At 39.6% G+C, this 19,012-nt stretch overlaps 2 protein-coding genes across 4 annotated transcripts in view; one reads left to right on the top strand and one right to left on the bottom strand.

Annotated features, from left to right (window-relative positions):
* The window catches only part of LOC120533207 (zona pellucida sperm-binding protein 3-like), a 116,510-nt gene that overhangs the window by 1,269 nt on the left and 96,229 nt on the right, over positions 1-19,012 (top strand). Inside the window, exons 2-9 of one of the 3 annotated variants that reach the window (XM_039759974.1) lie at positions 214-332; positions 492-595; positions 675-849; positions 923-1,043; positions 1,129-1,220; positions 1,301-1,413; positions 1,485-1,610; positions 1,717-1,849. The exons of the other annotated variants lie outside the window; for them this stretch is intronic. Coding sequence (XP_039615908.1) covers positions 214-332; positions 492-595; positions 675-849; positions 923-1,043; positions 1,129-1,220; positions 1,301-1,413; positions 1,485-1,610; positions 1,717-1,835 — 969 coding nt within the window. The 3' untranslated portion in view covers positions 1,836-1,849. Of the gene's footprint in view, positions 1-213; positions 333-491; positions 596-674; positions 850-922; positions 1,044-1,128; positions 1,221-1,300; positions 1,414-1,484; positions 1,611-1,716; positions 1,850-19,012 lie in introns of those variants that run through there. 3 annotated transcript variants of the gene reach the window in all.
* LOC120533236 (zinc finger protein 345-like) overlaps positions 1-19,012 on the bottom strand; it is a 65,309-nt gene that overhangs the window by 19,143 nt on the left and 27,154 nt on the right. The gene's annotated exons all lie outside the window — the stretch shown is intronic.

The raw sequence follows: 19,012 nt of genomic DNA, 5'->3' as shown, positions 1-19,012 counted from the left end.
GGTGCTTTGAAGTCTGGAGTAAACTGCAATAATGCATTTTTAAATATTGGATGATTCATTTTGAAGAGACAAGCAAATCTTAAGTTTCAGTTTGACTACAGAATTTTAAATTTCATTTTTCAGGTGTATAAAAAAAATGTAAAAAATCTAAATTTGATTTCAATGACTAGTCACCATATTAAGACCAATTGTGGGACTTATTGTTAACTTAAGATGCTGGGAGCTGTAATAGTGTACACCTTCACCCTGGACTACAATCCTTCTCCAGTTGATGGTCTTCCCATTGTAAGAACAAATCCAGCTGTGGTGCAGATTGAATGCCAATACAACAGGTAAGAGATGCCACATGGAAATAACTGCTTCTGCATTATAGCTATGTTTAGACAGATTGTATGTTAATGAAGTTGAAACTTGTATCTTGATGTATTAAGCTACAAAACCATTCTATCTGGATCCTCTATCTAATGTAATTTTTTTTTCCCCAAACCCAGGCTCCACAATGTCAGCAGCAATGCCTTAAACCCCACTTGGGTTCCCTACACCTCCACGATATCTGCTGAGGATATTCTGGGCTTCTCGCTTGTTATAATGAGCAGTAGGTGTACACATTTAAAAATCCTACTTTCCATTTGCACTGATGTGATCTGAACACCTTGTAACATTCCTGTCTGCAGGTGACTGGAGTGGGCCGAGTCCATCCAACACCTTCTTCCTAGGAGACCTCATTAACCTTCAAGCATCTGTGGACAGCACTAACCACGAGCCTCTCCGTGTCTTTGTGGACAGCTGTGTGGCCACTCCTGGGTCCAATGCATCTGCCCCAGCCTACACCTTCATTGGGAATAATGGGTGGGTGTGAGTAATAGCATTGGGTTTCCAGACCAAGATCTAGTCAGACTATCGTCCCTCTTGTGTATTGCAGGTGTTTCTTAGACAGCCAACTGACGGGCTCCAATTCCCAGTTCGTGTCCCCCAGAGTTGCCCAGTCTGTAATGCAGTTCCAGCTGGATGCCTTCAGGTTTTATGGCCTGACTACTAGTTCAGTAAGTCCTTTCCTGCCATCTCCTTTTGGTGGAATCCCATTGATGCTCTCGGGTGTGCTGTAGTCTCTTGCATGTCTACTTGCAGATCTTCATTACCTGTCATCTGAAGGTGACCTTGGCATCTGCTAATGTTGATCCTTTGAATAAGGATTGTTCATACAACTCTGCACTGAGCCAGTAAGTGACTGACTGGGAAGATGAAGGGTGCACCTGCTCAGCTGAGGTAGCAGATTGTGATTTGGTGGCTGTGCTTTCAGGTGGAGCTCGGTGGATGGAGACAATGCTGTCTGTAGCTGCTGTGACACAAGCTGTGCCAACCCCCCTCCTTTCAGGAGGGCTCTGTGCCCTAAACACAGACCTAGGAGAGCAAGTAAGTGACCTCGCCAGCAGACTTCTGCAGTGTCCAGCCTGGGATACACAAACTGTAATTGTATTTTTCAGGTGAAGTGAGTGCACCAGCTGGATGGAAGGAGACCATTTCTGTTGGCCCTCTTTTTCTGGAGCAGGTGTCTCCTTTGTCTTCTGTATCACAGTCCCTTTCTGGTCAGCAAGATGAAGTCTCTGCAGGTAACTTGTTTGAACAGCCTAAATGCAAGCTGTCTTAAGGACTTCTCAATTTTTGGTCAAATCTTACTATGCTTGATTAAACCACATTCCTAATTTCTTATTGCAGGCTCTCAATTTCAAGATTCCATCATTGGTGCTGTTGCTGGTGTCCTGGCTGTCTCATGTGTGGCTGTACTATTCTTTGCCTACAGGAAAGCAAAGGGAATTGCTAATACTAAGCAATAAAATTTTAAATCTTGTATCATTGTCTGCTCTATTATATTGGTTCTGATTCTGCAAGATCAGAATTGTTAGATGGTAACCGCATGCATGGCTGCTAGATCAAGGGTTGCCTGGAATTATAGATCAGATTGGTTCAGGTGTCAATCTATAGCTTGATGATCTACATGAATTGGCAAATGTTTCCAAACTCACTTTGCAAGGAAGTTACATCTCAACAAATGAGTCCACTAGTCTAAGCTATTTGAGGGTCCCATCTACAGACTGCCAAATAAGAAGGAAGATCTTGTTACTGTAATTGGCACTGGAGTTAATTGAAATGGCTTGAGAGCTTTGGTTCCCAAATCCAGTCCTGGGACTCTAAATCCATTCAGCCACACAATCTGATTCTCCTACTAGCTTGGCATTTGTGTACAGACGGGCACAGAATTGTGTAGGGGTTATCAGTAAATTTCTAGTTAAGGGATTGACCTACATTTAGGTCATGGCATGGAGAAATGACACTCTTTAGACCTGCCCACCCATTTCTGTGCATTATAATGGCTGGCGCACAGCAGTGGCAGCTCAGTTATCTTTGTTGCATATCCCTTGTGTACAAAACTGCTTCAGCCTGATTCACGGGCATCACCACGTGTGGTGGAGGTTATTTGGAGATGCCCTACTGAGCCTTAATGCAGCCATCTTCAGCTAATATCTGCCTGTTGAAGATTGCCCAATTGGAGTGACTGGCTTGGCCTTTTAAGCTTTGTCTTTCTGTGGTTTTTCATTCATCTTGTTATAGGATGAAGTGACATTCAAGGTATTTACTGGACCTTGAGCAGAATTGTACCACTACCATCAGCAGTGCCATCAATGGCCATAACACCCCCAGCACCATGTTTAACAGAAGTGGTCTGCTTTTGGATCTTGAGCAGTTCCTTATCTCCACCCTTTGCTATTGCCGTCGCCCTGTCTCAGGTTCATCTTGTCTCTCCACAAGACACTTCCCAGAATTCTGCAGGCTCCTTCAAGTCCTTTTGTCTCATACTGCAATCTGGCCATCCTGTTTTTGTGATTTTCACCTTGCAGTGTATCTTCTGCTCATGAAGTCTTCTGCTGATGGCCATCTCTGACACAAATCAGCCCCTGAAGATTGTTTCTGATCTGTCACAGAAGCGTTTGGGGCTTTCTTTACTATAGTGAGGATTCTTTTGTCCTTGGCAGTGGAGGTCTTCCTTGGCCTACCTGTCTCTTTATGGTTGCAGAGCCCACCAGTGTGTGGCTTTTTTTTTTTTCCCCCTTCAATCACATTCCAGATGGACTTCAGTCATCCTAAGGTTTTGCAGGTGTCTCTAATTGTTTCTTTTATTTGTCAGACTCAGATGTACAAAATGGTGAAAATGTTCAAAAATTAAAGGGGAGAAAGATATCAGTGATGTGAATGTAAAAGGCATAGCTGAACATTTAAACAGCCAGTGGAAACTTCAAAGTGGGTGAAGCCATGAACAGTGATGGCCATTTAGTTTAGAAAGCAAACACACACAACCTGTTCAAATAAAGAAAAAACATCTTAATGTCACAAGCAAGAGGTCATCTGTGAGCCTGGTTACCAGCACACCAACATCAAAATGGCAAGAAAAGGGAAGGGGGATCCAAGTCCAAACATTCAAATTAAACAATGCAGAAGGTAAAAAAAAAATCAGTGTGGTACTTTTCCCAAGTCCTTTCCTCCAAATAATGGTATATATTAATTACCGCATCAAATTGTGTTATAAAAGAGAAGCTTTGTTTACACAATTTGAAAACCGTTCTTACAGCTTACAATAGTTTCCATGGAAATTCATCTCCATATGTGACAGAAAAAAAAACTTAAAGTTGAACAAAAATGTAGTGATGGGAAAAAGAAGCCTTTTGAGGCTTTCTTTCTATTTATACCTGTAAGGTGATTTACCGTGTTAGCTATTCTGAATGAAGTGAGAAGTCAAGGAAAATTATACCATTTATTGGCTAAATTGCATCTTGCCTGAAGAAGGGGCCTGAGTCACTTCGAAAGCTTGCACAATATTATAGTCTTTTAAGTTAGCCAATAAAATTTGTCATTTTGTTTAACTTCTCGCCACTTTCTATTTGTGCCGCGAAGCTTTGAAGCCTCAGCCCCCACTATGAACAGTGACATCTGGTGGTTAACTGAGGACAAAGCAAGCTCTAATTAGCGCAAGTGAAGCAGCACTCTCCGTTTCAGCCTCATGTCACCCAGTAAAAGGTTAGAAAAATCTGTGTTCATTTTATTCTGCTATTATCTTTGTCCATTTATACTAGTTAACTTTTCATCCATGTTTTTTGCTGTTAGTCTCCATCTGTCACAAAAGCTCTCCATCTCTCTCTCTCCTCACAATCCATCATTGTTGAATAAGAATGATGCATTTTCTATAGGCTACCTGTTAATTTTGCGCCAACGCTGTCAAACTAATGAAGCGCGCCGTGAAGCACCGATGACGTTCGAAGATTCAAATGTCACGAGTCACGTGACAGCGCTGTTTCGACACAAGCTCCGACACAGAGATTCGACTCACTACGCTTCAGATTGACTGACACAAGCTTCGACGCTTCAGTATCATTTTCCCATCTCTAATAATATGTTAAGGTTTTGATTTAAGAAAACAGGCCGTCTGCATTTAGGAGGCAAAATCCTGCGAAACACTGTGCTTGGTGTAAATTATCAGGGCCATCACAATTCTAAACGGGGGTATCTTTGCTCTGATACAAAGACAAGAGCTGATCGGTTAAATTCTACTTTTAGAAATTGTTTTAAATAGCCTAGAAAACACCTTCCAAGTGTTCATAAAACTGATGCAACCATTCATTTATGTGTTCCCTGTTTTGTCAGATATATTGTTATTGTTTCAAATTTCCTTTTTCTCTTTCCTCTCATAAGTGACTCTACTTCATTGGGCCCTTGAGCAAGGCCCTTAACCTGCAATTGCTCCATCTTGCCAATGACGTTAATCTGCATCCAGCACTCGGGCAGATCCTCCAACTTACAGGGATATCTTGGTGGTGGCACTGCAGCCACTGTAAAGAAAACCTGACACTGTACCAGTGTGGTGCTGAGGTGTCATCACTGCACTTGGGTCCCAATCCAGGTGGTTTGGTGTGAGTGGGTTTGCTAAAGCTCCACCAGTGCCTGCTCCCAACCTCCTCCTCCTTTCCTCTCCTATGAAACTCTAGCCATTATTGGACCTTAGGATATAAATCTAGTTTTGTAAATGACTTGCTGTTGTCATGTGCATGTGAGACAGTTTAAGGGCTTTGGTGATGGATCATTCTCCACTAATCCAGAGGTTGGTACCGTTTGATCACGGCCTCTCGTGTCCTCCTTGTGCAGAAGGGAAGATTGACAGCTTTTCTCTTCCAACATCACTTTTGGGGTCTTCCCATCTGGAACCTGTCTCCTTTGGCCAGAACATGTCAGAACTGGAGGAGCTGCCATCTTTGCTAGTAAACTGAGAGGAATTTGGTCTAAGTATGACTGAAGTTGAATTTATTTTTTTTTTGTCCTTTATCCAATTATATGGGGTTTGCCATAAGCACACCCAACACTTTCACCTTCTCTTGTTACAAAGTGCATATAGGAAATTTTGATTTTATGTTCAAAAGCCCTGGGCTGCCAGATGATTTATAGATTACCCAGTCCTGCCTACTCTAAATATCAGGATGTATTCAGTGCTGGTTAACAACGTCCTCTGTGATGCCTCCCTTCTGTGTAGTTCTTTGAGCTTGTCTGTCTTGAGGAGGTCCAATAAGTTATTCCAGAGTTCAATCCACTACACACATATACATATATACAGTGGTGTGAAAAACTATTTGCCCCCTTCCTGATTTCTTATTCTTTTGCATGTTTGTCACACAAAATGTTTCTGATCATCAAACACATTTAACCATTAGTCAAATATAACACAAGTAAACACAAAATGCAGTTTTTAAATGATGGTTTTATTATTTAGGGAGAAAAAATCCAAACCTACATGGCCCTGTGTGAAAAAGTAATTGCCCCCTGAACCTAATAACTGGTTGGGCCACCCTTAGCAGCAATAACTGCAATCAAGCGTTTGCGATAACTTGCAATGAGTCTTTTACAGCGCTCTGGAGGAATTTTGGCCCACTCATCTTTGCAGAATTGTTGTAATTCAGCTTTATTTGAGGGTTTTCTAGCATGAACCGCCTTTTTAAGGTCATGCCATAGCATCTCAATTGGATTCAGGTCAGGACTTTGACTAGGCCACTCCAAAGTCATCATTTTGTTTTTCTTCAGCCATTCAGGGGTGGATTTGCTGGTGTGTTTTGGGTCATTGTCCTGTTGCAGCACCCAAGATCGCTTCAGCTTGAGTTGACGAACAGATGGCCGGACATTCTCCTTCAGGATTTTTGGTAGACAGTAGAATTCATGGTTCCATCTATCACAGCAAGCCTTCCAGGTCCTGAAGCAGCAAAACAACCCCAGACCATCACACTACCAGCACCATATTTTACTGTTGAGCATGATGTTCCTTTTCTGAAATGCTGTGTTCCTTTTACGCCAGATGTAACGGGACATTTGCCTTCCAAAAAGTTCAACTTTTGTCTCATCAGTCCACAAGGTATTTTCCCAAAAGTCTTGGCAATCATTGAGATGTTTCTTAGCAAAATTGAGACGAGCCCTAATGTTCTTTTTGCTTAACAGTGGTTTGCGTCTTGGAAATCTGCTATGCAGGCTGTTTTTGCCCAGTCTCTTTCTTATGGTGGAGTCGTGAACACTGACCTTAATTGAGGCAAGTGAGGCCTGCAGTTCTTTAGACGTTGTCCTGGGGTCTTTGTGACCTCTCGGATGAGTCGTCTCTGCGCTCTTGGGGTAATTTTGGTCGGCCGGCCACTCGTGGGAAGGTTCACCACTGTTCCATGTTTTTGCCATTTGTGGATAATGGCTCTCACTGTGGTTCGCTGGAGTCCCAAAGCTTTAGAAATGGCTTTATAACCTTTACCAGACTGATAGATCTCAATTACTTCTGTTCTCATTTGTTCCTGAATTTCTTTGGATCTTGGCATGATGTCTAGCTTTTCAGGTGCTTTTGGTCTACTTCTCTGTGTCAGGCAGCTCCTATTTAAGTGATTTCTTGATTGAAACAGGTGTGGCAGTAATCAGGCCTGGGGGTGGCTACGGAAATTGAACTCAGGTGTCATACACCAGTTAGGTTATTTTTTAACAAGGGGGCAATTACTTTTTCACACAGGGTCATGTAGGTTTGGATTTTTTTTTCTCCCTAAATAATAAAAACCATCATTTAAAAACTGCATTTTGTGTTTACTTGTGTTATATTTGACTAATGGTTAAATGTGTTTGATGATCAGAAACATTTTGTGTGACAAACATGCAAAAGAATAAGAAATCAGGAAGGGGGCAAATAGTTTTTCACACCACTGTATATACACCCCCCCCCACACACACACACATATATATATACACACATAGTATCTCACAAAAGAAAGTACACCCCTGACATCTTTGTAAATATTTTATTATATCTTTTCATGGGACAACACTGAAGATGTGACACTTTGATACAATGTAAAGTAGTCCGTGTACAGTTTGTATAAAAGTTGTAAATTTGCTGTCCCCTCAAAATAACTCAACACACAGCCATTAATATCTAAACTGCTGGCAACAAAAGTGAGTACACCCCTAAGTGAAAATTGTCCAAATTGTGCCCAAAGTGTCAATATTTTGTGTGGCCACCATTATTTCCCAGCACTGCCTTAACTCTCTTGGGCATGGAGTTCACACGAGCTTCACAGGTTGCCACTGGAATCCACTTTCACTCCTCCATGACGACATCACGGAGCTGGTGGATTAGAGACCTTGTGCTCTTCCACCTTCCGTTTGAGGATGCCCCACAGATGCTCAATAGGGTTTAGGTCTAGAGACATGTTTGGCCAGTCCAGCACCTTTACCCTAAGTTTCTTTAGCAAGGCAGTGGTCGTCTTCGAGGTGTGTTTGGGGTCGTTATCATGTTGGCAAACTGCCCTGCGGCTCACTTTCTGAAGGGAGGGTATCATGCTCTGCTTCAGTATGTCACAGTACGTGTTGGCATTCATGGTTTCCTCATTGAACTGTAGCTCCCCAGTGCTGGCAGCACTCATGTAGCCCCAAACCATGACACTCCCACCACCATGTTTGACTGTAGGCAAGACACACTTGTCTTTGTACTCCTCAACTAGTTGCCGCCACACACGCTTGACGCCATCTGAACCAAATAACTTTATCTAAGTTTGTCTGATAATCTAACTTTATCAGACTACAGCACATGGTTCATGTAATCCATGTCCTTAGTCTGCTTGTCTTCTGTTTTCTTGTGCATCATCTTTAGAAAAGGCTTCTTTCTGGGATGACAGCCATGTAGTGTGCGGCGTATGGTCTGAACACTGACAGGCTGACCCCCCCCCCACCCCTTCAACCTCTGCAGCAATGCTGGCAGCACTCGTACATCTAATTTTCAAAAGACAACCTCTGGATATGACGCTAAGCACGGGCACTCAATTTCTTTGGTTGACCATGGCGAGGCCTGTTCTGAGTGGAACCTGTTAAACCGCTGTATGGTCTTGGCCACCGTGCTGCAGCTCAGTTTCAGGGTGTTGTCAGTCTTCTTATAGCCTCTGCCATCTTTATGTAGAGCAACAATTCTTTTTTTCAGGTCCTCAGAGAGTTCTTTGCCATGAGGTGCCATGTTGAAGTTCCAGCGAGCAGTATGAGAGAGTGTGAGAGCGATAACGCCAAATTTAATACATCTGCTCCCCATTCACACCTGAGACCTTGTAACACTAATGAGTCACATGACACCAGGGAGGGGAAATGGCTAACTGGGCACAATTTGGACATTTTTCACTTAGGGGTGCACTCACTTTTGTTGCCAGTGGTTTAGACATTAATGGCTGTGTGTTGAGTTATTTTGAGGGGACAGCAAATTTACAACTGTTATACAAGCTGTACACTGACTACTTTATATTGTATCAAAGTGTCATGTCTTCAGTGTTCTTCCAGGAAAAGACAGAATAAAATATTTACAAAAATGTGAGGGGTATATATATATCAGGAAAATTAAATGGATTGTATTGCCTCAGCTTTGATCTGCTGTAGTGACCCCATAACTTTAAGTTGGCTTATGAGTAATCCAGACATGGATTCTGAAGGTCAAATAAACATGGATGCTCCACTGTGGGATTGCACTACTGCTGAACAATGCGCCAACGTGAGATTTCATTGGACAGAGAGAGTGAAATCTGCTGAAATTCAATGATGATATACTTATATTTTCTTCTAGGATGAATCTTAAGAAGCAAAAGGAACTACCTATGCACAGTGATGTTAAGAAGAATGTGCAGTGGCGGCTCGGCATTCTTGTGGCCTTTGCACTCTTATACATTTTGTTTCTATTTCCTTACATCACAAGGAGTTTTTCTTTTTCTTACTTCTTTCCTTAGAGGTCATCTGACTACAGTATTAGACTTATCATTAGAGACATATTATTCTTAATTTGTTTTTAAGTGAATCCTGGCAGGGATGTCTCATGTTTCGAGTGGTTTCCAGCCCCTGGTAAGATACTGAACTTGAGGTAGGTTACCTTGACCAATGTTGAGATATTCTTGCTTTGTATTTGAGCTTATCTGTGCCGGGTGAATGCTGAATACGTATTGTTCACCAATTTAAAAAGAACCTGAGAGGTTAAAGTGCCTTTCCTGGACACAAAACTATTGATTACATAAATAAGCAAAAAAAAAAAGACCTTTTTATGTTATCTGAGGTCCAAATTCCGGATTACGACATAATCTTGGAGAAGCCACGGGCGCAGCCACTTTTTGGTTCAAAAATCATATTTATCATCGTCTCTGCATTGTTTGAACTAATCCACCCAAACCTGCGCCTGCTTGTCTTGAGGTGCTCCCTGTTGCTGTGCACTACTATTATTTTTTTTATTGTGCAGTGCGAATTACTTACAACCTTTTATATTTACTCTCTGTATATAAAATCCAAAGCTTAATAGTGCAACTTATTTTGTGTGACGTTTTTATGTCACGCTTTAATTTGGGCTTATTTTAAAACCTACATACATATGTTTGGTTTCATTCTTTGCATAATTTATCAAACTTTAATGTGATGTTGTTAGATTTTCAGATTCCTATTCCGTTTTTAAATTATAAACTAAAATATCAAGAAAGTCGTGGTTTTTAATTTCAATAAACCATTATTATTTCAATCATTTATTTTAATACTTTCATTCAATAAATGACATTACTTTTGATGTTTTGTTTTGTCTCTAAGAATGTCAGTTTAAACGAATGGATCGTTTATTTAGTCTCTTATAAATACTCATCCAGCACAGTGGACCTCAGTTTAACGGGAATACTCCAATCGGTAAGAAAGTAAATATTTTATTCTCATTTCATGATTTTTACTCCGTTCAATAATACTTAATTTTTCTTTTACATATTTATAGAATTTTGTGATATTGGCAGGAAGTGAGGCGACCTACCCGACCGCAACTGGGGGTTGTGCGCCAAAGGCGTCATTGGGGGCTTGGCCCCCCTAGTTTAACCAATAACAGACGAAATAAATGGAAGGATCCTTGTCCTGCCTCCACTTTCCAAGGCTGATATTGGAGATGATTTGATTTTACCACAACAAATCAACGAGCCGTCTGCTGAGCTCCAAACGTTTTCAAATTAATTTGATGCAAAACCTTAATCCAAAATCAAAATAATATCAAATCGAAACTACATAACTTTTCAAAAAAGACCTTTTATTAGCACCCCATTACAACAAAATACTTGACTCAACTTTAATTGTATTTGTCAATTATTTTATTACACTGTAAACCCTGCAGTCCAAATAACTTAATTCTCTTAAGTTGTGCAAACTTAAATCTTTCTTAAAAGTTTTACAAGCTTAACTCTTTCAGGGCTGATGTCGACTTTTGTCAAAAGAAGGAGTTGACGATGGTCATCGACTGTAAACTCTGACAAAACCAGCCGTTACGTTGGGCTCTCGTTGCCAGAAGGAAAGTTAGATTCATTGATTTGACCGAGGTTCCCTGCGCTGTCATGAGTAGCAAGGCGCACGCAATGGCAAAAATGGCACATGACATCTGGCGAGAGATCAAATCGAATGCGAAAAGCAAAATAGTCCGTGGATGGTGCTTTGCCTATTATCTCTAAACTGGACTGTGACTTGCCAGACTCAGATTTTGATACAAGTAATCAAAAATGAATGTGAGGGTCCAGCTTCAGCTGATCGGTGCCCAGCTAGTCATGGTACTGACAAGGTTTGCCAGGGAGTCCTGCCTCTTAACAATGATAAGATGTACAAACCAGATTGTAATGCACTGTGACCATGACCACCGCTGCTGTCCCAGCCACGTGAAGATAGCCTGGCAGCAAACTTGACAAACTGGCAGCTACAGCATGGAGCAACAGACGTTTTAGGTTGATTTTGGTGTGAAAGCATAATTTTTTGGAAAAATATTCAGCCCTCAAAGAGTTAAAAATGTTATGTTGTTCTAACTGGCAATATAATTTTGAGTTTTGTAAACTTAATTTATTTGATGATGTATAACTTAGTTTTGGATTAAATACCTAATACTCAGAATTATAAAGTCACTGTCACTGTGAATTCTCGAGTTATGACGTTAATATGTCTGCATTATTACGTCTTTTCTATGCACCTCCACCACTGTGACGCGGGAAAGAAAGACAGAAAAACGCTGAGCAAGTATTTACCATAATAATATATATACTAGACATTAAGCCAGTTACAATAACGGGCGCTAGAACAGTATTGCATAAAAATTATTAGGAACATTCTATATTAAATGGCAAGGGACCTTGACCTCATTCTGTTTGTTGTCTTAATTTTTTTGTTAAAAATATTTTTGCAAGAAGCCTAAAGTAAAATAATAATAAAAATAAAATAGAAACGTATATGACAATACAGTAAGTATAATTAATATTGCCTTAGTGTAAAACTTTATAACAACCTGTAATACACAATATCTGAAGAAGATTTTTTTTACCTCAGGAAATTTTTCATTACAATTTCATTATAGACAACATTTTTTGTAAACACTCTTTGTTCAGGACCATCTACAACATTGACAACAACATCTGTAAAACTTCTAACTCTTGATAATGCAACATATAACTGACCGTGGCTGAATACTGGTTCTGGCAAGTAAATGGCCACTTTTTCTAAGGTTTGCCTTTGAGCTTTAGGCTAATGTAACTGGAAATTGTCGCCTTCTTATGGTAAAGGGTAAATTAGTAGAGGATTGAGCCAAATCAATACGGGGAATATTCTGACGCTCATTTCCTTTTTCTTCATTCGATCTATTTGCTCGTATTTTTCTTTGTCTTTCAGCCTTTCTTTTGTTGATGTTTACTTGTTGAGCAGGAGATGTTGCTTATATAGGATTTGATTGTCTGTGTCTTTCGTCCTACTTGATGTGCCCTTTTTTTTTTGGGTGGCATGTTGTTAGTAGATAGTTAGTTAGTAAACATGCACGGGGCAGTATGCGTGGCGTCTCCCCAGCAATGGATTTTATATGCGACGGCTACCCAATCAGCACTCTCCACAGCAATGCTGTCCTTTATTTGCTTATCGTGCGTGGCCGCGGCTACGCCATTCACTGTGTGCTCAGCTTCCAGTGTGTGTGAGTCCACGATGCCGGTCGTGCGTGTCGCACCGAGCCTCGCGCATGCGCACTTCACCAAATGACACACACGGACACCTGGACTCACACAGGGGTTTTATTAAAGAGGATAAACTAAAAAATAATCATAGTCTTGTTAGTTTGTTGATATGTATGAGTCCAGTGTGTAAAACTGAATTTATGTGACTTTATCCAACAACCTTGTCCTTGCAATAGCTCCGTGTTATTTTTGTGGTAGAAAAAAGACAAACTGAAGACATGTGGATGAACAGCCAACTAACTCCGCTAATTTTTGGCTCTTGCTAAATTACTCTGTCATTTTAACGGTATCACGTAAGTTACGTTATAACGCTAATGCAACTAATAGTTCAAAGTTTCTTTATGGTTATCGATAAGTGGTTTATTACCAGCAACACGCCGTGACTTTCAAAGGGTGGCACTTAATGACATGAATTAGATGTTAGTGGAGAGGTGGTGTGGTGTCATTCTTGAAAGCTCGTTGATTTTCTTTTTTTTTTTTTCTCTACTTTTTCTAAATACTTGTTGGAGGTGCGTGCATTCAGTCCAATGCGAACTGAAGTGGATCCTACTAACCGTTCATGTATTTTTAAGATCTGAAATGAAGGGGTGGCTATTACAGCAGCAATCGTATTTAAAAGGTACGGACTGAATGCTGTACTGAGGTAATTTCAGTATTTTATGTATTTCAGTGAGGTGCAGCTGAAAACACTGCAAAAACCGTTTTCAAAATCATTAAAACAGAATCAACTCGTGTTCAGCTGAGTCACAGAGCTGCCAGTGCTTCCGTGAACAGTTTTGATAATTTGATTACATTGATACATTTTAAAAGTAACTGTAAACTTCAAAATCAGAGTTCATTGTTTAATTTTGTCAGTTATTAATTATTAATGTCATAACAAAAACGTACACTCAAAAATAATCTTTTTTAATATGTTTTCCGGCATCTAGAATGGCTTGGGAGTGTAAGTTGTGTTCAGATGTTTTGAGCTCCAGAACCCAATTATTTAAACATTATAGACTGGAGCTCAGTCATTTTTCAAGAGTTAGCCCACTGCAGTGCCTGTACGATAATTGCATGTGCCGTTTCAGACACTAAATGCTTTGAAAACTCAATTGTCAAGATATCATGAACACAGCAGTCACACACACAATGAGCGTGCAGTATTCAGCTGTCCTTGGTGCACATTTCAGCAACCTTTTTACTGAATTACTGCATTACTCTGTCACTACAGAAGACATTTAAAAAACCATGAAACAGTTTTATGTCCATACAGTGACTGTAACTATAGTACAAATGTGTAGTCTTCATTTAATTCTCATAAGAGTAGAGTACATCAACATAACCTTGCATCAGATTTCTGCAGTGGCATCATCTGCATTTAAAAGCTAAAGAAGACTGAAAGAAATCGATCTCTGATTGGCAGGATGATGCAGACCACATTTGCCCTGAGACACCAGACCATCATCCAATCCAGCCCATCAGTGAAAGAGATCCTGGACCTCATGCCTGCTCTCCACATAGAGTCTGAGGTAAAATGGTTTATCTGTTGTTTCAATGATGCTCCAGTGCTTATGTCTCATTTAATATTTCTATTGAATTGATATGTACTGATGTTCTGTTACTGTTTACTTAGGTGTGTGCAGAATTCCAGCGGATCACAAACCAGAACCTGCACAACATATTCTATGCAGAACTTGATCATCACATCCCACGCTTGATGACCTTCTTTAGGCAGAAGGAATCCAAAACTGGAAAGATTGCAGATTATTTGGCTGGCATTTTGAAAGTCCATGACGAACATGTACTACACTGCCTATTTCAAAGTTACAGAAGTGAAATATGGGCTTTTTAATTAGCAAAAAGCTATAAAAAATTAGCTGTTCCGGTATATATCTTATTTTGAGTAAAGTGCTAAATCATTGGCTACTTGTCTTTTTACAGAATATCACTACATGTATATTTCATGGCCCACATAATACTTAGGATGTTTCGGGGTGAGGACATTGATCACACTTTTATTTGCTGCTGCTAAGGGGGTGAAATTGTTTGGATCACAATGCAGGGTTTGATGTTTGGTTTAGTCAGTTTGAATGAAAAACTAAGAAAGGCTAAAATTCTTGGTGTTTATTTTATGAACTTAATTTATACAACAAAGTGCAATTCTGTCTACAATTCTGTTCTATTTAGGAAGTACATGACATACACGGAAACTGTACAACTGTTTCTCCATGCACTTCCTGTGTTTCTGCGAGAAGATTGGTCTGGATTTTTGAGAACATGCAAGGTTGGTTATAAACGTATACCACACGTTTTAGACTTTAAACTTCCTGCCTGTGATTGTGTATTCTTTTAGATTATTGATTGTGGAAGAGCTGTGTTTCCATTTCTTTCAGGATATTGATGAGGCAGAGCTTGTGAATGCACCTATGGCCCTTATTACAGTGAACAGGAACAACACCAGCAGTCCTGGGGCCTCATGTATAACGCCGTGCGTAGAACTCGCACTATAACATGGCGTAACCACAAAAGCCGAAATGTGTTTACGCACAGAAAAATCCAGATGCAGGAATCTGTGCGTACTCCAACTTCCACGTTCTTCCGCTACATAAATCCCGGACAGTGTGAAAGGTAATGCTCATGCATGCGCCTTTTGTCCCGCCCCCAACCAGAATTATGCACTGCAAAATCTTCAGTGTAGTTTGGTGTTGTTTTTTCAGTGTTAACTTTTTCTGAGTTAACAAGTGTTAATTCTGTGGTGTTGATTTGAGGACATCAACACTTGGAGTGTTGCAGAGTGTTTAGATTGAGTGTTATTTTGGGGAGTAGGTGTACATTACACCAGCAAAGAGTGGATTTGATTTCCGGCACTAGCTGGAACAGCACTTCCTTTTTCTTTAATGGTGGCCGTTACTGATTGCACTGCCAGATGATAGATAAATTAAGGTGAGTATGTTACTTATTTTTAACAAATTAACGACTGAAAAACAATTGAATTTCAATCAGTACATTTTTACAATACTTTTACAAGTATATTACCATTTTACGCTTATACAGTAAGTGAGATTTATAACGTTAGAGTTTCATGCTAAATATTACTACATTAAACCTCTTGATAAATGGAAATAGACTACTTGATATTTTAGCAAATTAATGATTGAGTTGATTATGTAGGGATATTTCAGTCCAAATACTTCTTAAACTCAAAGCGGCACCAGTGTCAGGACGACAAAGGTTCAAAAAATGTTTTAAAACACACTTCACCGTATCATGCAGACGGACTACACAACATACCAACACAGACAACCTCATTTCAAAGCCACGGGTCTGTACCACACACAAGGAAAAAATACATTAAATTGCTAGTTGGATTAAAACTTCAAAAGTTTCTAACTGAAGGTAAGTTTGAATTTAATTAAGCGTTAGCTAATGTTTCTTCTGATTTGAAAAATTCATTTTATTGACATTTATTATCACATTTCTCCTTTGATGAGACAGATACTAATGTGGAGGAAGATATTTTTCAAGAGTTGACTCAGAGCAACCCACAGATATGCTTCACAGTAAGATGTCCTCCACAAGGATGTTTCTGATGGTGTATAATTTAGTTCAGAAATGTTGAAATGTCTTCATAAAATATTTGAAAATGAATCAATATTGATTTTCTCTTTTTGAAAAAACAATTTTCACCCCCTGCTACCTTAACACCAAGTACATGCACTGATGCGATTTCAAACTCCAGTGATGTAGAAGGGTTGGGGAGAACACAGCCGGACCGGACCTGTCTGCACGCTCAAACTCGAGTAATGCCTGAGAAGTTGGGAGGTTTGGTAAGTACAAACATTGTCTTCTATTTATTTGTAGTTTAAGGAATTAAGTGCGATTGAGACATGATGGCTTTGTGTTGTTTTTCTGTATGCAATTTCATTAGGTGATTCAAGACTTTATTGTGCTGTTCAATACTGAAACATCTGCAAGATTGCTTGAGCAGTAGGAGACAGCATTTAAGCAGAAAGTCATCAAAGAAGTAAAGTTTCTCACTTTGACAGCAGAAGTTCAAAGTTATATCAGTGCAACAGAGAAACAACAGTCTGAAAATTAATGATATTAGAAATAACATAGTATATCTCCCCAACACTAAGGATCCCCCTAAACCCCAACATCCTGTTATAAACAAATTAAACTCTTTCACTAGGATAGATTTACCTGATTTACAAAAAATAATAATCTCAATTAAAACCCTCCACCTGCGTCCTTGACCCGATACCAACAAGGTTTTTCAAAGAAGTATCAGGCGTGCTAATTGATAATGTTCTTCACATAGTAAATTCGTCACTAGATACTGGGGTCTTCCCAGACTGTCTTAAGACTGCTGTAGTTAAACCCCTACTTAAGAAACATAATCTTGACCCCTCGGCTCTTGAAAATTTTAGACCCATCTCTAACTTGCCCTTCTTAAGTAAAGTTCTAGAGAAGGCAGTCATTATGCAGTTAAATGACCACCTAAATAAACATGCTATTCTTGATAAATTTCAGTCAGGTTTTAGAACAAATCACAGCACAGAAACTGCACTCGTTAAAGTAGTAAATGACTTGCGGGTAAATGCAGACAGAGGCCATTTATCTGTTCTCATCCTCTTAGATCTGAGTGCTGCATTTGACACCATTGATCACAACATTCTTAGAAATCGCCTTAGTCAATGGGTGGGCCTCTCTGGCAGTGTCTTAAATTGGTTTGAATCCTACCTGACAGGGAGAAAATATTTTGTTAGTTGTGGGAATTACAACTCGAAGACACATGATATCAATATGGTGTTCCACAAGGCTCTATCCTGGGTCCGCTGTTATTCTCAATCTACATGCTTCCGTTAGGTCAGATTATCTCAGGGCACAACGTGAGCTACCACAGCTATGCTGATGACACACAGCTGTACTTATCAATAGCACCTGATGACCCGATTCTATTGATTCACTAACACAATGTCTGACTAGTATCTCAGAATGGATGAATAGTAATTTTCTCAAGTTAAATAAAGAAAACTGAAATTTTAGTGATCAGCAATAATGGATACAATGAGGCTATTAGAAATAAACTGGATACATTAAGATTAAAAGTCAAGACGGAGGTAAAAGACTTAGGGGGGATTGTTGACTGTAATCTGAATTTTAAATCACATATTAATCAGATCATTAGGACAGCATTTTTCACTTAAGAAACATAAGTAAAGTTAGACCTCTTATATCACTGAAAGATGCTGAGAAATTAGTTCACGCGTTTGTTTTCAGTCGACTAGATTACTGTAACGCACTCCTCTCAGGACTACCCAAAAAGATATAAATCGTTTACAACTAGTGCAGAATGCAGCTGCTAGAATCCTAACTAGGAAAAGAAAATCAGAACACATCACACCAGTTTAGATGTCACTACACTGGTTACCTGTGTCATTCAGAATTGACTTTAAAATTCTGCTTATGGTTTATAAAGCCTTAAATAATCTCGCCCCATCTTATATATCGGAATGTCTGACACCTTATATTCCAAATCGTAACCTCAGATCCTCAAATGAGTGTCTCCTTAGAATTCCAAGAACAAAACTTAAAAGAAGTGGTGAGGCGGCCTTCTGCTGCTATGCACCTAAAATCTGGAATAGCCTGCCAATAGGAATTCGCCAGGCTGATACAGTAGAGCACTTTAAAACACTGCTGAAAACACATTACTTTAACATGGCCTTTTTATAACTTCATTTTAATCGTAATTTAACTTAATCCTGATACTCTGTATGTTCAATTCATCATAACAACTATTCATGGTGGCTCTAAAATCTGTACTGACCCTACTCTCTTTTCTGTTTCTTTTTCCGGTTTCTTTGTGGTGGTGGCCTGCGCCACCTCCACCTACTCAAAGCTTCATGATGCTCCAACAATGATGGACGGATTAAAAGGAAGAAGTCTACGTGACCATCATCATCATCAAGCCCTTCCGTGAGAACCCTAAATCCAAAGAGGACTGTTTCATTTATGTTAGGTAGAATGCCCAGAGGGGACTGGGCGGTATCATGGTCTGGAATCCCTACAGATTTTATTTTTCTCCAGCCGTCTGGAGTTTTTGTTTTTCTGTCCCCTGGCCATTGAACCTTACTCTTATTCGATGTTAATGTTGATTTATTTTTTATAATTATGTCTTTCATTTTTCTATTCTTTAATATGTAAAGCACTTTGAGCTACTGTTTGTATGAAAATGTGCTATATAAATAAATGTTGTTGTTGAAAATGGTAAGTAGTATTTTGAAATTTTAAATGACAGGCGAGGCTCTCTGTTCTACATACTAATTCATATTTCTGAGCATTGACCCCTTCTCATTTTCCATCAGACTGTAACAGCGACATTTCCTCTTTCTTGCTGCTGTTTTATTTGTTACCATCTTCTGCAGGGAGGAACGAGGCTACAATCA

Source organism: Polypterus senegalus, chromosome 8 (assembly GCF_016835505.1).
Source record: "Polypterus senegalus isolate Bchr_013 chromosome 8, ASM1683550v1, whole genome shotgun sequence".
Taxonomy (NCBI): Eukaryota; Metazoa; Chordata; class Cladistia; order Polypteriformes; family Polypteridae; genus Polypterus; species Polypterus senegalus.
Note: the sequence above shows the minus strand (reverse complement) of the source record. Positions and strands in the feature narration are given on the sequence as shown.